The sequence below is a fragment of the Cyprinodon tularosa genome, unplaced genomic scaffold (assembly GCF_016077235.1).
Source record: "Cyprinodon tularosa strain WSP-4 unplaced genomic scaffold, ASM1607723v1 ctg298, whole genome shotgun sequence".
NCBI classification, from domain to species: Eukaryota; Metazoa; Chordata; class Actinopteri; order Cyprinodontiformes; family Cyprinodontidae; genus Cyprinodon; species Cyprinodon tularosa.
This window is the reverse complement of record NW_024039005.1, coordinates 830,267-848,309: the sequence shown is the minus strand read 5'-3', so window position 1 is coordinate 848,309 and position 18,043 is coordinate 830,267. Positions and strand designations below refer to the sequence as shown.

The 18,043-nt window shown below is 41.1% G+C and overlaps 1 protein-coding gene across 1 annotated transcript in view; it reads left to right on the top strand.

Moving 5' to 3' along the window:
- The window catches only part of muc5.2 (mucin 5.2), a 34,278-nt gene extending 16,631 nt beyond the window's left edge, over window positions 1–17,647 (top strand). Inside the window, exons 27-45 of the mRNA XM_038291311.1 lie at window positions 1,247–8,710; window positions 8,792–8,964; window positions 12,464–12,638; window positions 12,739–12,986; window positions 13,124–13,307; window positions 13,389–13,599; window positions 13,698–13,873; window positions 14,041–14,110; window positions 14,242–14,342; window positions 14,441–14,472; window positions 14,560–14,737; window positions 14,832–14,936; window positions 16,219–16,259; window positions 16,359–16,481; window positions 16,583–16,681; window positions 16,774–16,902; window positions 16,998–17,037; window positions 17,114–17,237; window positions 17,329–17,647. Coding sequence (XP_038147239.1) covers window positions 1,247–8,710; window positions 8,792–8,964; window positions 12,464–12,638; window positions 12,739–12,986; window positions 13,124–13,307; window positions 13,389–13,599; window positions 13,698–13,873; window positions 14,041–14,110; window positions 14,242–14,342; window positions 14,441–14,472; window positions 14,560–14,737; window positions 14,832–14,936; window positions 16,219–16,259; window positions 16,359–16,481; window positions 16,583–16,681; window positions 16,774–16,902; window positions 16,998–17,037; window positions 17,114–17,237; window positions 17,329–17,539 — 9,884 coding nt within the window. The 3' untranslated portion in view covers window positions 17,540–17,647. The remainder of the gene's footprint in view (window positions 1–1,246; window positions 8,711–8,791; window positions 8,965–12,463; window positions 12,639–12,738; window positions 12,987–13,123; window positions 13,308–13,388; window positions 13,600–13,697; window positions 13,874–14,040; window positions 14,111–14,241; window positions 14,343–14,440; window positions 14,473–14,559; window positions 14,738–14,831; window positions 14,937–16,218; window positions 16,260–16,358; window positions 16,482–16,582; window positions 16,682–16,773; window positions 16,903–16,997; window positions 17,038–17,113; window positions 17,238–17,328) is intronic.
- The last annotated feature ends 396 nt before the right edge of the window (window positions 17,648–18,043 follow it).

The window sequence follows — 18,043 nt, the reverse complement described above, 5'->3', positions numbered from 1 at the left end:
GCCACAAAGGCTACTCCTCCACCACAAACCCCAAGGCCAACTACAACAACAGAAATTACAACTCCAACCAGCGCACCTCCTACAACAACTTCTGAACCAGCCACAACCACCAAGATCATCCCTACACCAACATCTATAACAACACCAAAATCATCGACAACAAAAGTGACCCTTCCACCTGAAACATCATCAACAGCTATCTCAGAGCAGTCCTCAACCACAAAGGTGATTTCTTCCTCGACAGAGAAACCTACAACTCCTGAACCATCAACAGCCACAAAGGCTACTCCTACACCACAAACCCCAAGGCCAACTACAACAACAAAAATTACAACTCCAACCAGCGCACCTCCTACAACAACTTCTGAACCAGCCACAACCACCAAGATCATCCCTACACCAACATCTACAACAACACCAAAATCATCAACAACAAAAGTGACCCTTCCACCTCAAACATCATCAACAGCTATCTCAGAGCAGTCCTCAACAACAAAGGTAATTTCTTCCTCGACAGAGAAACCTACAACTCCTGAACCATCAACAACCACAAAGTCTAAACCTACACCAGAAACCACAGAGACAAGTGAAACAATAAAAACCACAATTCCACACACCACCCCCTATGTAACAGCTTCCGAACCGCCAACAACAACAAAAACAACGTCTCCCCCTAAAATATCAACTACAACTATGTCAAAACAATCCACAACCACAGAACCAATTTCAGTCACAACTCCATGTATTTCAACTTGTGAGTGGTCTGACTGGTACAATGTCCATAATCCAAAGACAGACAAAAGTGACTGGGAAACATACGAAAATATCACAAAAGGTGGTAAACATATATGTGACAATCCGACTGAAGTTGATTGTAGATCAGCACTTGTACCAGACATGGATTTTGACAAATTTGTACAGGAAAATGCACAGGTTGTAAGTTGTGATATAAAATATGGATTAATCTGTAAAAAAGAAGACCAGCCTCTGCGCCCAGGAAAGTGCTTTGACTACGAAATTAGGGTATGCTGTCCAGTTTCATGTGAAACAACAACAATTACAACTCCAACCAGTGCACCTCCTACAACAACTTCCGAACCATCCTCCACCACCAAGATCATCCCTACACCAACATCTACAACAACATCAAAATCATCAACAACAAAAGTGACCCTTCCACCTCAAACATCATCAACAGCTATCTCAGAGCAGTCCTCAACCACAAAGTCCATTTCTTCCTCGACAGAGAAACCTACAACTCCTGAACCATCAACAGCCACAAAGGCTACTCCTACACCACAAACCCCAAGGCCACCTACAACAACAAAAATTACAACTCCAACCAGTGCACCTCCTACAACAACTTCTGAACTAGACACAACCACTAAGATCATCCCTACACCAACATCTACAACAACGCCAAAATCATCGACAACAAAAGTGACCCTTCCACCTGAAACATCATCAACAGCTATCTCAGAGCAGTCCTCAACCACAAAGGTAATTTCTTCCTCGACAGAGAAACCTACAACTCCTGAACCATCAACAGCCACAAAGGCTACTCCTCCACCACAAACCCCAAGGCCAACTACAACAACAGAAATTACAACTCCAACCAGCGCACCTCCTACAACAACTTCTGAACCAGCCACAACCACCAAGATCATCCCTACACCAACATCTATAACAACACCAAAATCATCGACAACAAAAGTAACCCTTCCACCTCAAACATCATCAACAGCTATCTCAGAGCAGTCCTCAACCACAAAGTTAATTTCTTCCTCGACAGAGAAACCTACAACTCCTGAAACATCAACAGCCACAAAGGCTACTCCTACACCACAAACCCCAAGGCCAACTACAACAACAAAAATTACAACTCCAACCAGCGCACCTCCTACAACAACTTCTGAACCAGCCACAACCACCAAGATCATCCCTACACCAACATCTACAACAACACCAAAATCATCAACAACAAAAGTGACCCTTCCACCTCAAACATCATCAACAGCTATCTCAGAGCAGTCCTCAACCACAAAGGTAATTTCTTCCTCGACAGAGAAACCTACAACTCCTGAACCATCAACAGCCACAAAGGCTACTCCTCCACCACAAACCCCAAGACCAACTACAACAACAGAAATTACAACTCCAACCAGCGCACCTCCTACAACAACTTCTGAACCAGCCACAACCACCAAGATCCTCCCTACACCAACATCTACAACAACACCAAAATCATCGACAACAAAAGTGACCCTTCCACCTCAAACATCATCAACAGCTATCTCAGAGCAGTCCTCAACCACAAAGGTAATTTCTTCCTCGACAGAGAAACCTACAACTCCTGAACCATCAACAGCCACAAAGGCTACTCCTACACCACAAACCCCAAGGCCACCTACAACAACAAAAATTACAACTCCAACCAGCGCACCTCCTACAACAACTTCTGAACCAGCCACAACCACCAAGATCATCCCTACACCAACATCTACAACAACACCAAAATCATCGACAACAAAAGTTACCCTTCCACCTCAAACATCCTCAACAGCTATCTCAGAGCAGTCCTCAACCACAAAGGTAATTTCTTCCTCGACAGAGAACCCTACAACTCCTGAACCATCAACAGCCACAAAGGCTACTCCTACACCACAAACCCCAAGGCCACCTACAACAACAAAAATTACAACTCCAACCAGCGCACCTCCTACGGCAACTTCTGAACCAGCCACAACCACCAAGATCATCCCTACACCAACATCTACAACAACACCAAAATCATCAACAACAAAAGTGACCCTTCCACCTCAAACATCATCAACAGCTATCTCAGAGCAGTCCTCAACCACAAAGGTAATTTCTTCCTCGACAGAGAAACCTACAACTCCTGAACCATCAACAGCCACAAAGGCTACTCCTACACCACAAACCCCAAGGCCACCTACAACAACAAGAATTACAACTCCAACCAGCGCACCTCCTACAGCAACTTCTGAACCAGCCACAACCACCAAGATCATCCCTACACCAACATCTACAACAACACCAAAATCATCGACAACAAAAGTGACCCTTCCACCTCAAACATCATCAACAGCTATCTCAGAGCAGTCCTCAACCACAAAGGTAATTTCTTCCTCGACAGAGAAACCTACAACTCCTGAACCATCAACAGCCACAAAGGCTACTCCTACACCACAAAGCCCAAGGCCACCTACAACAACAAAAATTACAACTCCAACCAGCGCACCTCCTACGGCAACTTCTGAACCAGCCACAACCACCAAGATCCTCCCTACACCAACATCTACAACAACACCAAAATCATCGACAACAAAAGTGACCCTTCCACCTCAAACATCATCAACAGCTATCTCAGAGCAGTCCTCAACCACAAAGGTAATTTCTTCCTCGACAGAGAAACCTACAACTCCTGAACCATCAACAGCCACAAAGGCTACTCCTACACCACAAACCCCAAGGCCACCTACAACAACAAGAATTACAACTCCAACCAGCGCACCTCCTACAGCAACTTCTGAACCAGCCACAACCACCAAGATCATCCCTACACCAACATCTACAACAACACCAAAATCATCGACAACAAAAGTGACCCTTCCACCTCAAACATCATCAACAGCTATCTCAGAGCAGTCCTCAACCACAAAGGTAATTTCTTCCTCGACAGAGAAACCTACAGCTCCTGAACCATCAACAGCCACAAAGGCTACTCCTACACCACAAACCCCAAGGCCACCTACAACAACAAAAATTACAACTCCAACCAGCGCACCTCCTAAGGCAACTTCTGAACCAGCCACAACCAACAAGATCATCCCTACACCAACATCTACAACAACACCAAAATCATCGACAACAAAAGTGACCCTTCCACCTCAAACATCATCAACAGCTATCTCAGAGCAGTCCTCAACAACAAAGGTAATTTCTTCCTCGACAGAGAAACCTACAACTCCTGAACCATCAACAGCCACAAAGGCTACTCCTACACCACAAACCCCAAGGCCACCTACAACAACAAGAATTACAACTCCAACCAGCGCACCTCCTACGGCAACTTCTGAACCAGCCACAACCACCAAGATCATCCCTACACCAACATCTACAACAACACCAAAATCATCGACAACAAAAGTGACCCTTCCACCTCAAACATCATCAACAGCTATCTCAGAGCAGTCCTCAACCACAAAGGTAATTTCTTCCTCGACAGAGAAACCTACAACTCCTGAACCATCAACAGCCACAAAGGCTACTCCTCCACCACAAACCCCAAGGCCACCTACAACAACAAAAATTACAACTCCAACCAGCGCACCTCCTACGGCAACTTCTGAACCAGCCACAACCACCAAGATCCTCCCTACACCAACATCTACAACAACACCAAAATCATCGACAACAAAAGTGACCCTTCCACCTCAAACATCATCAACAGCTATCTCAGAGCAGTCCTCAACCACAAAGGTAATTTCTTCCTCGACAGAGAAACCTACAACTCCTGAACCATCAACAGCCACAAAGGCTACTCCTACACCACAAACCCCAAGGCCACCTACAACAACAAAAATTACAACTCCAACCAGCGCACCTCCTACAACAACTTCTGAACCAGTCACAACCACCAAGATCATCCCTACACCAACATCTACAACAACACCAAAATCTTCGACAACAAAAGTGACCCTTCCACCTCAAACATCCTCAACAGCTATCTCAGAGCAGTCCTCAACCACAAAGGTAATTTCTTCCTCGACAGAGAAACCTACAACTCCTGAACCATCAACAGCCACAAAGGCTACTCCTACACCACAAACCCCAAGGCCACCTACAACAACAAGAATTACAACTCCAACCAGCGCACCTCCTACAGCAACTTCTGAACCAGCCACAACCACCAAGATCATCCCTACACCAACATCTACAACAACACCAAAATCATCGACAACAAAAGTGACCCTTCCACCTGAAACATCATCAACAGCTATCTCAGAGCAGTCTTCAACCACAAAGGTAATTTCTTCCTCGACAGAGAAACCTACAACTCCTGAACCATCAACAGCCACAAAGGCTACTCCTACACCACAAACCCCAAGGCCACCTACAACAACAAAAATTACAACTCCAACCAGCGCACCTCCTACGGCAACTTCTGAACCAGCCACAACCACCAAGATCATCCCTACACCAACATCTACAACAACACCAAAATCATCGACAACAAAAGTGACCCTTCCACCTCAAACATCATCAACAGCTATCTCAGAGCAGTCCTCAACCACAAAGGTAATTTCTTCCTCGACAGAGAAACCTACAACTCCTGAACCATCAACAGCCACAAAGGCTACTCCTACACCACAAACCCCAAGGCCACCTACAACAACAAAAATTACAACTCCAACCAGCGCACCTCCTACGGCAACTTCTGAACCAGCCACAACCACCAAGATCCTCCCTACACCAACATCTACAACAACACCAAAATCATCGACAACAAAAGTGACCCTTCCACCTCAAACATCATCAACAGCTATCTCAGAGCAGTCCTCAACCACAAAGGTAATTTCTTCCTCGACAGAGAAACCTACAACTCCTGAACCATCAACAGCCACAAAGGCTACTCCTACACCACAAACCCCAAGGCCACCTACAACAACAAAAATTACAACTCCAACCAGCGCACCTCCTACAACAACTTCTGAACCAGTCACAACCACCAAGATCATCACTACACCAACATCTACAACAACACCAAAATCTTCGACAACAAAAGTGACCCTTCCACCTCAAACATCCTCAACAGCTATCTCAGAGCAGTCCTCAACCACAAAGGTAATTTCTTCCTCGACAGAGAAACCTACAACTCCTGAACCATCAACAGCCACGAAGGCTACTCCTACACCACAAACCCCAAGGCCACCAACAACAACAAGAATTACAACTCCATCCAGCGCACCTCCTACAGCAACTTCTGAACCAGCCACAACCACCAAGATCATCCCTACACCAACATCTACAACAACACCAAAATCATCGACAACAAAAGTGACCCTTCCACCTCAAACATCCTCAACAGCTATCTCAGAGCAGTCCTCGACCACAAAGGTAATTTCTTCCTCGACAGAGAAACCTACAACTCCTGAACCATCAACAGCCACGAAGGCTACTCCTACACCACAAACCCCAAGGCCACCTACAACAACAAGAATTACAACTCCAACCAGCGCACCTCCTACAGCAACTTCTGAACCAGCCACAACCACCAAGATCATCCCTACACCAACATCTACAACAACACCAAAATCATCGACAACAAAAGTGACCCTTCCACCTCAAACATCATCAACAGCTATCTCAGAGCAGTCCTCAACCACAAAGGTAATTTCTTCCTCGACAGAGAAACCTACAACTCCTGAACCATCAACAGCCACAAAGACTACTCCTACACCACAAACCCCAAGGCCACCTACAACAACAAGAATTACAACTCCAACCAGCGCACCTCCTACAACAACTTCTGAACCAGCCACAACCACCAAGATCATCCCTACACCAACATCTACAACAACACCAAAATCATCGACAACAAAAGTGACCCTTCCACCTCAAACATCATCAACAGCTATCTCAGAGCAGTCCTCAACCACAAAGGTAATTTCTTCCACGACAGAGAAACCTACAACTCCTGAACCATCAACAGCCACAAAGGCTACTCCTACACCACAAACCCCAAGGCCACCTACAACAACAAAAATTACAATTCCAACCAGCGCACCTCCTACGGCAACTTCTGAACCAGCCACAACCACCAAGATCCTCCCTACACCAACATCTACAACAACACCAAAATCATCGACAACAAAAGTGACCCTTCCACCTCAAACATCCTCAACAGCTATCTCAGAGCAGTCCTCGACCACAAAGGTAATTTCTTCCTCGACAGAGAAACCTACAACTCCTGAACCATCAACAGCCACGAAGGCTACTCCTACACCACAAACCCCAAGGCCACCTACAACAACAAGAATTACAACTCCAACCAGCGCACCTCCTACAGCAACTTCTGAACCAGCCACAACCACCAAGATCATCCCTACACCAACATCTACAACAACACCAAAATCATCGACAACAAAAGTGACCCTTCCACCTCAAACATCATCAACAGCTATCTCAGAGCAGTCCTCAACCACAAAGGTAATTTCTTCCTCAACAGAGAAACCTACAACTTCTGAACCATCAACAGCCACAAAGGCTACTCCTACACCACAAACCCCAAGGCCACCTACAACAACAAAAATTACAACTCCAACCAGCGCACCTCCTACAACAACTTCTGAACCAGTCACAACCACCAAGATCATCCCTACACCAACATCTACAACAACACCAAAATCATCGACAACAAAAGTGACCCTTCCACCTCAAACATCATCAACAGCTTTCTCAGAGCAGTCCTCAACCACAAAGGTAATTTCTTCCTCGACAGAGAAACCTACAACTCCTGAACCATCAACAGCCACGAAGGCTACTCCTACACCACAAACCCCAAGGCCACCAACAACAACAAGAATTACAACTCCAACCAGCGCACCTCCTACAGCAACTTCTCAACCAGCCACAACCACCAAGATCATCCCTACCCCAACATCTACAACAACACCAAAATCATCGACAACAAAAGTGACCCTTCCACCTCAAACATCCTCAACAGCTATCTCAGAGCAGTCCTCGACCACAAAGGTAATTTCTTCCTCGACAGAGAAACCTACAACTCCTGAACCATCAACAGCCACGAAGGCTACTCCTACACCACAAACCCCAAGGCCACCTACAACAACAAGAATTACAACTCCAACCAGCGCACCTCCTACAGCAACTTCTGAACCAGCCACAACCACCAAGATCATCCCTACACCAACATCTACAACAACACCAAAATCATCGACAACAAAAGTGACCCTTCCACCTCAAACATCATCAACAGCTATCTCAGAGCAGTCCTCAACCACAAAGGTAATTTCTTCCTCAACAGAGAAACCTACAACTTCTGAACCATCAACAGCCACAAAGGCTACTCCTACACCACAAACCCCAAGGCCACCTACAACTACAAAAATTACAACTCCAACCAGTACATCCCCTACAACAACTTCCCAACCCTCCACAACAGTCGTTGAACAATCTACTACCACCATATCCACACCTACATTATCATCTTCAACAACACCAAAACTCTCCAGCACCACAAAAGTGATCCCTTCAATTGAGATCTCAACTACACATATTATAGCACCATCCACAACCACAAAAGCCATTCATTCCCCAACACCACCGCCTGCTCCAACCTCTGAACCACCTAAAACAACAAAACGTCCACCTTTGACCATAGAGCCAAGTACCACTACTAAATCTCTTCCTACGTTACCTCCACTAACAACTACTACAATGGAAATGACAACTCTCTTTTCATCACCCACAACAAGCCCCCAGTTAACAACAACCACACAATCAATTATTACTGGCCCCCCGCCAACATCCCCAGTCTTGTCAACTCTACCACTTGTCAGTGAACATACAACACAAACAACTGAAACCCCACCATCAGCAAAAACTACACCAAGTACAACCACAATGTGCTTCTGCATTTTTGATGGCACAATTTATCAGCCAGGTAATGAATTTAATGTCTCATCTCATATATTTTAAAAATCTGATTACAATAACTAACTTTCATTATCTGCCACCCTTTTAGGGGAGACTATTTTTCTTATGCACCCTATTGGATCAGGCATTTGTCTTACAATGATTTGTTCTGATGTTTGTGAAATCCATAACAAAACTGGATTATGTCAAAGCACCCCAGCAGCAACACCTTCACCTTCTCCCACATCCTATATACCATCCTGTCCTGACTGGGATGCTGTTGTAAGAATTTTCTTTCTTTCTTGTGAAAATTATTCTTTTATTGAAGACTTTTTAAGGTACTTATTACCGTTATATAACTTAATTTATTCAGTCCAGTAGCTCAAACATGTTGCATAGCTTTTTTTTTTTTTTTTTTATGCCGCCTTCTGCTGGTGTATAGTTTGTTATTTGGGGATTTTTCTTTTCTTTTTGTCAGTCTGTTAATGATTAAAGCCCTTATATTTATAATTACAAAAGCAACACAACCAGTCGCGATGTAAAATACTGCTTATGTATGCATAGAAGCAAAATGTCTAAAAGACAATTAGAAACTGATTGGTCAGTCACTTCATCTAGATGGATTAAATTGATCTCACATAATAGAATAAAAAAACTTGGTTTTATTTTTCATTAGGACATGTAATTTAAAACCCAATATCGAACAGGTTTATACAATTTCCTTCTCTCATCTCAGTAATGTTGCAGAAATTAAAAATATCATGCCCATTTATGATGCTGAGAAACTAGACCATGCATTTGTTACTTCAAGGATGGACTATTTGAATTATTTTCTATCAAGAAGTCCACAAAAGTCTTCAGCTGATCCAAAATGCTGCAGCCAGAGTTTGGATGAAATGTTTAAAAGAGGTCACATTTCTGCTAACTTAGCTTTCCTTTATTGGCTTCCTGTTAAATCCAGAATATAATTTCAAATTCTCCCACTGACGTATGATGCCCTAAATAACCAAGCTCCATTTTATATCAGAGATCTGATTGTTCCTTCTGATCCTAACAAAATATTTCACTCTCAATCTGCAGGTTTACTAGTGGTTCCCAGAATTTCAAAAAATGTTTTTAAAAGAATGGGAGACAGATCTGGTAATATTCAAGCTTCTCCACTCTGGAACCACCTACCAGTTTTAGTCCTTGTGAAATACACTCTGTCTACTTTAACGACTAAGCTTAAAACTTTCCTTTATGATAAAGCTTAGAGTTAAAAACAAAGTGATGTTTGCTTAGTTGCTTTGTAAGGAGGAGGTTTAGTGAATGGCCTGATCCGGCGGGGGAGATTTCAGTCCAGATAGATACTCCCTTCTCATGCCTCTATAGTTATGTTGCTACAGAATACTTTTAGACTACTGGATGAGGTAGATACCCCTTTTCATAATGTTGCTTCATTCTATCTATATTCTCCTATTCTGCCATATTGTTTAGTTCCAACCAAAACTTATGTTCTCTGCTTTTTTCTTGTCCTATTAGCTTAATCTGTTCTGTTTCTGTTTGATTGTGACTGCATCCAAGAAAGAATTATCATCTGGGCTGCTGCCATCAGCACCTTTGTCTGCATATGTAGGGTTTGGGCTTTTTTTCAATGTAGTCTTGTGTCTTTTACTGTAACTAAATGCATTTGCTTTCTTTCATCCTTTGAGATGAGATGTAGCTCAGCATATCTGGCTATTTAATACTTACATTTTTTATATCTGCTTTTTTTTGTATCTCCCATAAGAGTCACCAAAGTCAGGGTCAGCAGAAGGCTGGTTACACTGAGCCTGGTTCTGCTTGGGGTTACCCTCTGTTAAAACAGGACTTTTCCTCTCCACTTTCAACGCATACATGCTTGGTGTGATTACTGAAGATTCAACAACAAGATGTAAATGAGCCACAAGCTGATCCAGGAGGAGTAATCAGCTGGTTTTCTTTAATAGAAACTACCAATCTGACTGGCTGTATTGCCTTGTGATGATGTGTTTTGGTAACCTGACTCCGCCAGATGGATTTGCTCCGCATATCCATCTGGAAACCTTCCGTTGAAGTCATTTTGGGAAGGGGCGAAAATACTGGTTAGCTGATTGGCCTATGTTGGTGATAGACGGGCCAAATAAACCAATCAGATCAACGAAGCATATGACGTACTAACAGAGCTAGGGAGCACTCAAACTGTTGCCGAAACCATTTGGGAGAACAGCAAAAACATCTTTTCCTCTGAGAAAAGCCTCCAGAGCAGTGTTTTGCTCTTCTTTCAGTGAAGAAATACTCTGTAATTCCGATAAAACTTGCTCGATAGCCACGCTAACGCTAGTTTCATCGGCTGAAGCCGGCATGTTCTTTAGACTGAACTGTCGCGCTTCTCGTTGCATCACACCTCAACCCGCCTCAAAGCCAACGCTGATTGGACGTTCGTTTGGTGAACGGCTCCAAATTTTCTTTAACGGAGAGTCTCCAGACTGATCTGCGAGTGAAACCTTGAAAGCTCGCAAGATCAGGATGGTCTCACGAGGCTAGTGTTTTGGGTTTACATAAAAAGATAGCACCATGTGACATTATTTACACCTGGTGACCTCGGGTCACCATTGGGGTGTGGGGGGTGTTGTTGGTGTTAAGTAACTCTGTAGTAATGACTAGTTCTGACTGTATATAGATAGGCTTACTGTGAAGTGTATCGTGATAAATTAGTCTTGGTTTGCTTACGGATGCAGTAGTCATCTCTGGAAGGTATAGAGATCATTTTTCTGTCAGAGAAAAGGCCAAAAAGATCAGCTTTAGTGCAAGCTTTCTAATCATGTCTAATCATGTTTATTACGGTGCAGGGATTCCATTTAGGCTAAGAAAAAAAAATATATTCAAGAAATACCAGGATGGATGCGTGGTGTTTATAACCATATTTTTAGGATATATAAAATGGTTCTTTTTTTTTTTTTTGTATAGGCATATAATGTGATGTGACTGTGCCCCTTTAAATCCTATGTATATATTCTGAACTATATCAACTGTTCCAAACCACTATTTGTTTTACACAACACAAAAATAAACAATTATTTACTCTAATAAGCATGCTAAAATTAATGCTTATGGGGTTTATTTATTGTTTATACAAATATTTTTTCTCAAATGATCTTACTAGCTGTGTAACTTTAACTCTTTCACTTTAACTGCAGAAGTAATACAGTTCAATTCAGTTTATTTTTATAGCGCCAATTCACAACTCTTGTCATCTCAAGGAACTTTCCAGTTCACCAGATCATCCAGTCAGACTGATCTAAAGTTTTCTATCTAAGTAAAACCAGCTGATTGCATCGACTCATTGACTCTTCAGTAATCCCTCTCACACTAAGCATGCTTGTAGCGACAGTGGAGAGGAAAAACTCCCTTTGAACAGGAAGAAACCTCCAGCAGAACCAGGCTCAGTGTGAGCGGCCATCTGCTGAGGCCCACTGGGGTTCAAGGAGACAGAAGCAGACATAGAAAAAGAAGCATAGATACAAAAGGCAACTGTATAGGGCGGCCATATTTCTCTCCAGGATGGAGTCACAGCCAAACAGGAACAGACCAGATGAAGCTACTATGAGAAAAAGCAGAGAAAACAGAATGTTAGAGATTGAACTAACAGATTCTGCAGAGTGTGAGAATAGAGATAGAATGAGGCAGAATGATGAAATTCACAAAGGGAAATTGTGTTACAATTTTTGTATTAAATGATCCTAAATTGTACTAAAGTCTTCTTTTATTTTCTGCCTTTAAGCAAAATGAGACCTTTTTCTTATGCAACTGCACCATGGCCAAATGCATTGAGAACAACACCATTGAAATAGTTCCGTATGAGTGTCCACCACTCCAGAACATAACATGTTCCAATGGAAAGAAACCTGTTCTTGCATATGATGAGTACTACTGCTGCCAACATTATGTTTGTGACTGTAAGTGTTTCTGTGCGGACTAACCGGTATGTTTAACATTTAAGTTTCCCTTTAAGTCAAATTATATTTTGATATTGCATTGTCTTTTTTTTTTATTTAGGTGTATGCGAAGGCTGGGGAGATCCTCATTACATCACATTTGATGGTTTATACTACAGTTACCAAGGAAACTGTACTTATGTTTTGATGGAGGAGATCACACCAAAATTCAATCTAAAGATATATATTGACAATGTATTTTGTGATCCCACTGAAGATGTTTCTTGTCCAAGATCATTAACTATAGAATATGGATTTAAAATTGTCACTCTCATCAATCATAACCTTGTTGGAGCTCCACAACTAGAGGTAAAATTTTAAAAAGTTATTTAGTAGTAACTAGCTTGAGGTGATATTTGATCAATGCCAATGGAGTAGCACTCATTTTATAATTTTTCCATCAGTTATATGACATTTTTCCTTCATTTTGTTTTATGTACCTTTAGGCATTAGAAAATGGTGAAAAACTGAAACTACCTCATTCAAAAGATGGGATTAAGATCATGAGTTCTGGGATTAACTTGGTTTATGAGATCCCTCGCCTAAAAGTTGTAATTACATTTGGAATGACTGGCTTTAGTGTCAACCTTCCATATCAGAACTTTGGAGGCAACACAGAGGGTCATTGTGGTAAGAGCTCTATCTCAAATCTTTACTCGGATTAGAATTTAGGATGTTAGGTGAATTAAAACTGTTTAAAACCATTTTTAGGAACATGCACCAACAATCAGGCTGATGACTGCAGGCTGCCGACAGGCGAACTGGTGGGAAATTGTGCAGTGATGGCAGACTATTGGCCAGCGGGTAACATTTATCAACCCAACTGCCCAACACCACCTTCAGTACCAACTGATGTACCTGAGTCACCATTAGAACCAACTCCATGCAAGCCAGACTCCATTTGCGATATGATTAAGGAAAGGTAGACAGACCTGTACCAACTGTTTATGCCTAAAATTATTTTCTTAAGTAAGTTTAAACGACCTAATTTTGTTTATCTTTGTATTTTTTTTTTTGCAGTGTTTTTGCAGAATGTCACCCCTTCGTTTCCCCAGACAATTTCTACAAAGGTTGTGTTTTTGATAGCTGCCACGTTTTGAATCCTACAGTAGAGTGCACAAGTTTGCAGACTTATGCTGCTGCCTGTGCTCAGGCTGGAATTTGCATCCACTGGAGAAACCACACCAAAATCTGCGGTAAGATACACTTCATATTTTATACTGAGGCAGCAGATTGAAATGGAAAAAGGATTATTTTTATATTTGCATCATTAAGCACTTAAACAACACACAAAACCACGCTTTATAAGACAACATTTTGTTTGATCTTTTCTTTTAAGTATTTGGTCTTTTGTTATCAACAGCTAACGACTGCCCATCTGACAAGGTATATAAGCCTTGTGGTCCTGTAGAACAGCCAACTTGTGAAGACAAGTACGTTCTCGCACAGATTTAGAATATGGAATGATTGTATTACATGTTTTCCTTATGCCTCTATCCAAAAAAAGTACTAGTGTTGTTGTTCCTGATATAATTAAACTGTGCAATTGAATTGTCCTTTGCAGTCCAGAGGAAACAACCCTAAATTTTACTACTGAGGGCTGCTTCTGCCCTGAAGGAATGAAACTCTTCAACAAAGAATCAGGAATATGTGTTAAGAAGTGTGGTAAGCAGGATATATCTCACCTAAAGCTGCAAAAAACCTCAATTTATTTATTAAATCAAACGCAAATTGATTCAGTATTGCTCTTAATTCTCTAACAGGATGTCTTGATCCAGAGGGTAATTCCCGCGAGGTGAGACAACATTGCTCCTCCTGATTGTATACTCCTGAAATCTATTGCAAAAGACTTTTAACTCACAACTGGGGTTTAATCTTTCAGTTTAACGAGAAGTTTGAGTACAAATGCCAGGACTGCATTTGTGATAAGCCGACCAAAACTGTGATTTGCAAACCTAAGACATGCCCGGTACAACCCAGTGCACTCTGCACAGATCCAGGGTTTGTTGCTGTGAACCAAACAAATCCTGCGGATCCCTGCTGCTTTACCTATGTTTGTCGTAAGACACCTATCATCAATCCCTGTTTTTTAATTAAACATTTTTGCTGCTGCTATTCAATATTTAACTCTGCCAATGTATTAATCTTTCACAGAATGCCAAATCAACACGTGCCCAGTAAACTCTAAGAGCTGTCCTGTTGGATACAGGCCAGTCCTCAGTGTTCCTGAAGGAAAATGTTGTCCAGAATATTCATGTGGTGAGGCACTGTGGTTCAGTTTAAAGTTTTATTATATATTTAACCAAACAAAAGAAAAGACAAAACATTAATGGGAAAATACAGAACATGTAATAAAGTGAAACAAATATATTCAACTCAAATTTACACCAAATTCAGCGAATATAAAGTAAGAAAAAGGATGAAAGAATAGGTTTAAGTGCAACATTTAACGTCTTACCATTGCATTAGTGGAGAAACCGTGAAAGAGAGACACGGTTTATAAGATTATGGTTTGATGGAACTAGATTTCTTTTCCACAACAGAATAAAGTTTAAGCATCAAGAACTATGTTAAAATTTGATCACATGATTAGGGTCTAAATGCTGAGAAAATAAAACTAATAAACTCAAGCTGGTTATTAAAGTAATAATAAAGTGATAAGAGCAAACATGTTTTTTAAAAAAAGGAACATGCTGACAGTGCTGCAGGATTGGTGGTATAACCTATGTGCGGACTACAAGACGGTGCACCTATAGTATCTTTATAGTACTAGTATTTCTTTATAGTACTAGTAGGGTTATCACGATACTGAACTTTTCAACTCAATACCGATACTAAGGAAAATATTCGATACTCGATACCACAAGGATAAAAACAAAGACTCCAAAATTCTACAGAAATATTTTCATTAATAAATAAAATACAATAAATAAATACAATAACGGTTGTATGCTGTGTACAATATTAAGCAAGCTTGATAAAAAACTTATAAAATTAAAATGAAGTGTTCCTTCCTTGGCTATGCTTTGCACACATAACAATGACACTAGCCAAACTGGTTAAGAAACAAAAATAATTCTCAGCAGCTGCAGCTGTTACAAAAAAAAGTCTGAAACTGAAAAGTGCGTAGAATTATTCAATCACAGTCTTCAGAAAGTGCAATTTCCTCTATTCTGCACTTTAGATGAATGACTGCTTAGGTGCCACTGGTGGTAGCACTGTATCGATACTTTTAAAAACGACTATTGTATCCGGATACAACGTTTCAGTATCGATACTTTTTTGAATATCGATACTTTTGACAACCCTAAGTACTAGTATTTCTTTTTTAATAAATTCATAAACCCAAGGAGTAAATTATACTTATTCAAACATGACATGCATGTTGCAGCTCTCCACCACAGTATTTGGTAAATCTGTAATTGTTTTAAAGGTTCATCTTTTATTTTGACATGTGCTTCTGGTGTGCTTCATGGCTGCTGCAGGCTTTGACTCCCTCCCATGTTAACTTTATCTTTTTCATTTTCTTGAACATTCCTAGAGCCTAAACGAGTTTGTGTCCATAAGGATGTTGAATACCAGGTAAAAAATTTATATACCTATATATATATATGTATAAATTCCCTGATGTGTGACTGTATCTGAGTGCATGTATGAGATAATTTTTTTTTTTTTTCTCAGCCTGGTTCCTCAGTTCCTGCGAATCCATGCCAGGAATGTATCTGCACCAACGAAGTCGACCCAAAATCGGATCTGTTTAAAGTAGTGTGCGAGTTTCCGTTATGTGATGAGACCTGTGACATGGTAAGAAAATTTCAGTTATTTACAAAATGCCTTCTTGTAAAACAGGACCTGCTCAGTATGAGACTGAGTTTAACTTTTTTGCTTTTTTTTTTTTATTTTAGGGATATGGTTATGTAGAAACTACCTCTGATGAATGCTGTGGAAAGTGTGTACAGAACCAATGTGTCCTGAACCTTAATGGCACCAAGCAACTCTTAAAGGTAAGTTGGTTCCCCTCTATTGGTTCAGTATTTCCATATATATTAGTACAATTTGACGCAGTGTTTAAATATCTTTACTTGCTGATCTGAAGGAAGGAGAAACCTGGTCACCACCTGAAAACATGTGTGAGCGCTACACCTGTATGAGGACTGGTGACACACTTACAGCACTAAGTTCACTCACCATCTGTCCATCTTTCCAAGAGAGTAACTGCCAACCTGTATGTATTATTGTCAACCATTAAACCTGGAATAATGATTTGTCACAAAAGATGAAAGTAAAAGATTATTTTATAATGTATATTTTTCTCCCCAGGACACAATTCAAACTGCAGCAAATGGCTGCTGTAAAATCTGTGAGTATGATATTTTCCTTTCAGTTTGATGAACGTTATTAGGTTTAAAACACCTAACCCAGAGGATTTTTTAAAGGTGTGGAGAAAGATAAAGCCTGCAAGATAGTGAACATGAAAACTCGCGTTACACGGGACGGCTGTCAGTCTGAACAGGAGGTGGATATGCCATACTGTGAAGGATCTTGCAATACGTTCACCAAGTAGGGATAATACAATTTCTTTCTTTATTTAAAAGAACTAATAAATGCAGGTGTGGAGCTTAGATAATGAAAATATGCACTCCCATTTCAGGTACTCTGAAGCTGCCGCTGCTATGGAACATTCCTGCTCTTGCTGTAGGGAAACCCGATCCAGTAATCGCACCGTTGATTTGCTGTGCTTGGATGGAAGCAGGTTCACCCATACCTACATGCATGTGGAGGAGTGTGGCTGTGGCCATACTGAGTGCACCACAACTGCAGGGCTACGTGCTCGCAGAAAGCGCAGCTCAACACTGCTGTAATACGGCTCTACTGAACATCAGAAATGTTTTATCTTGTACCACTTTAACAATATTAGAAAGTAATTTACCACTTAAGTGGATTCTTTATCATCTAATCAAATAAAAACATGCAACTCAACTCCTGTCATTGTTATCTGATATTGTCTCGGAAGTCTAAATTCACTTTGCACCGGTAAAATGTTGCTCAACATTATTTAATCATTAGAAACAAGCAGCTTGGTTGCATCTAGGGTGATATTTATTGTGGACAATATGAGACACACTGGAAAAACCATCTAAAAATGAGCAAAAATGTCTTAAATTAAGTGTATTTACTCCTAATTTGAGCAGGCAAATGAGATGATTTGCCAGTGGAATGAGTATTTTTACTCTTAAAATTAGATATTTGGATAAAATGCTCTTGAAATAAGACAATGCAATTGTGTTTTCTTATTTTAAATGTAAATTGTCTTATTCCATTGGCAACGTGTCTCACTTACCTCCTCAATTCAAGCATGACTGGTC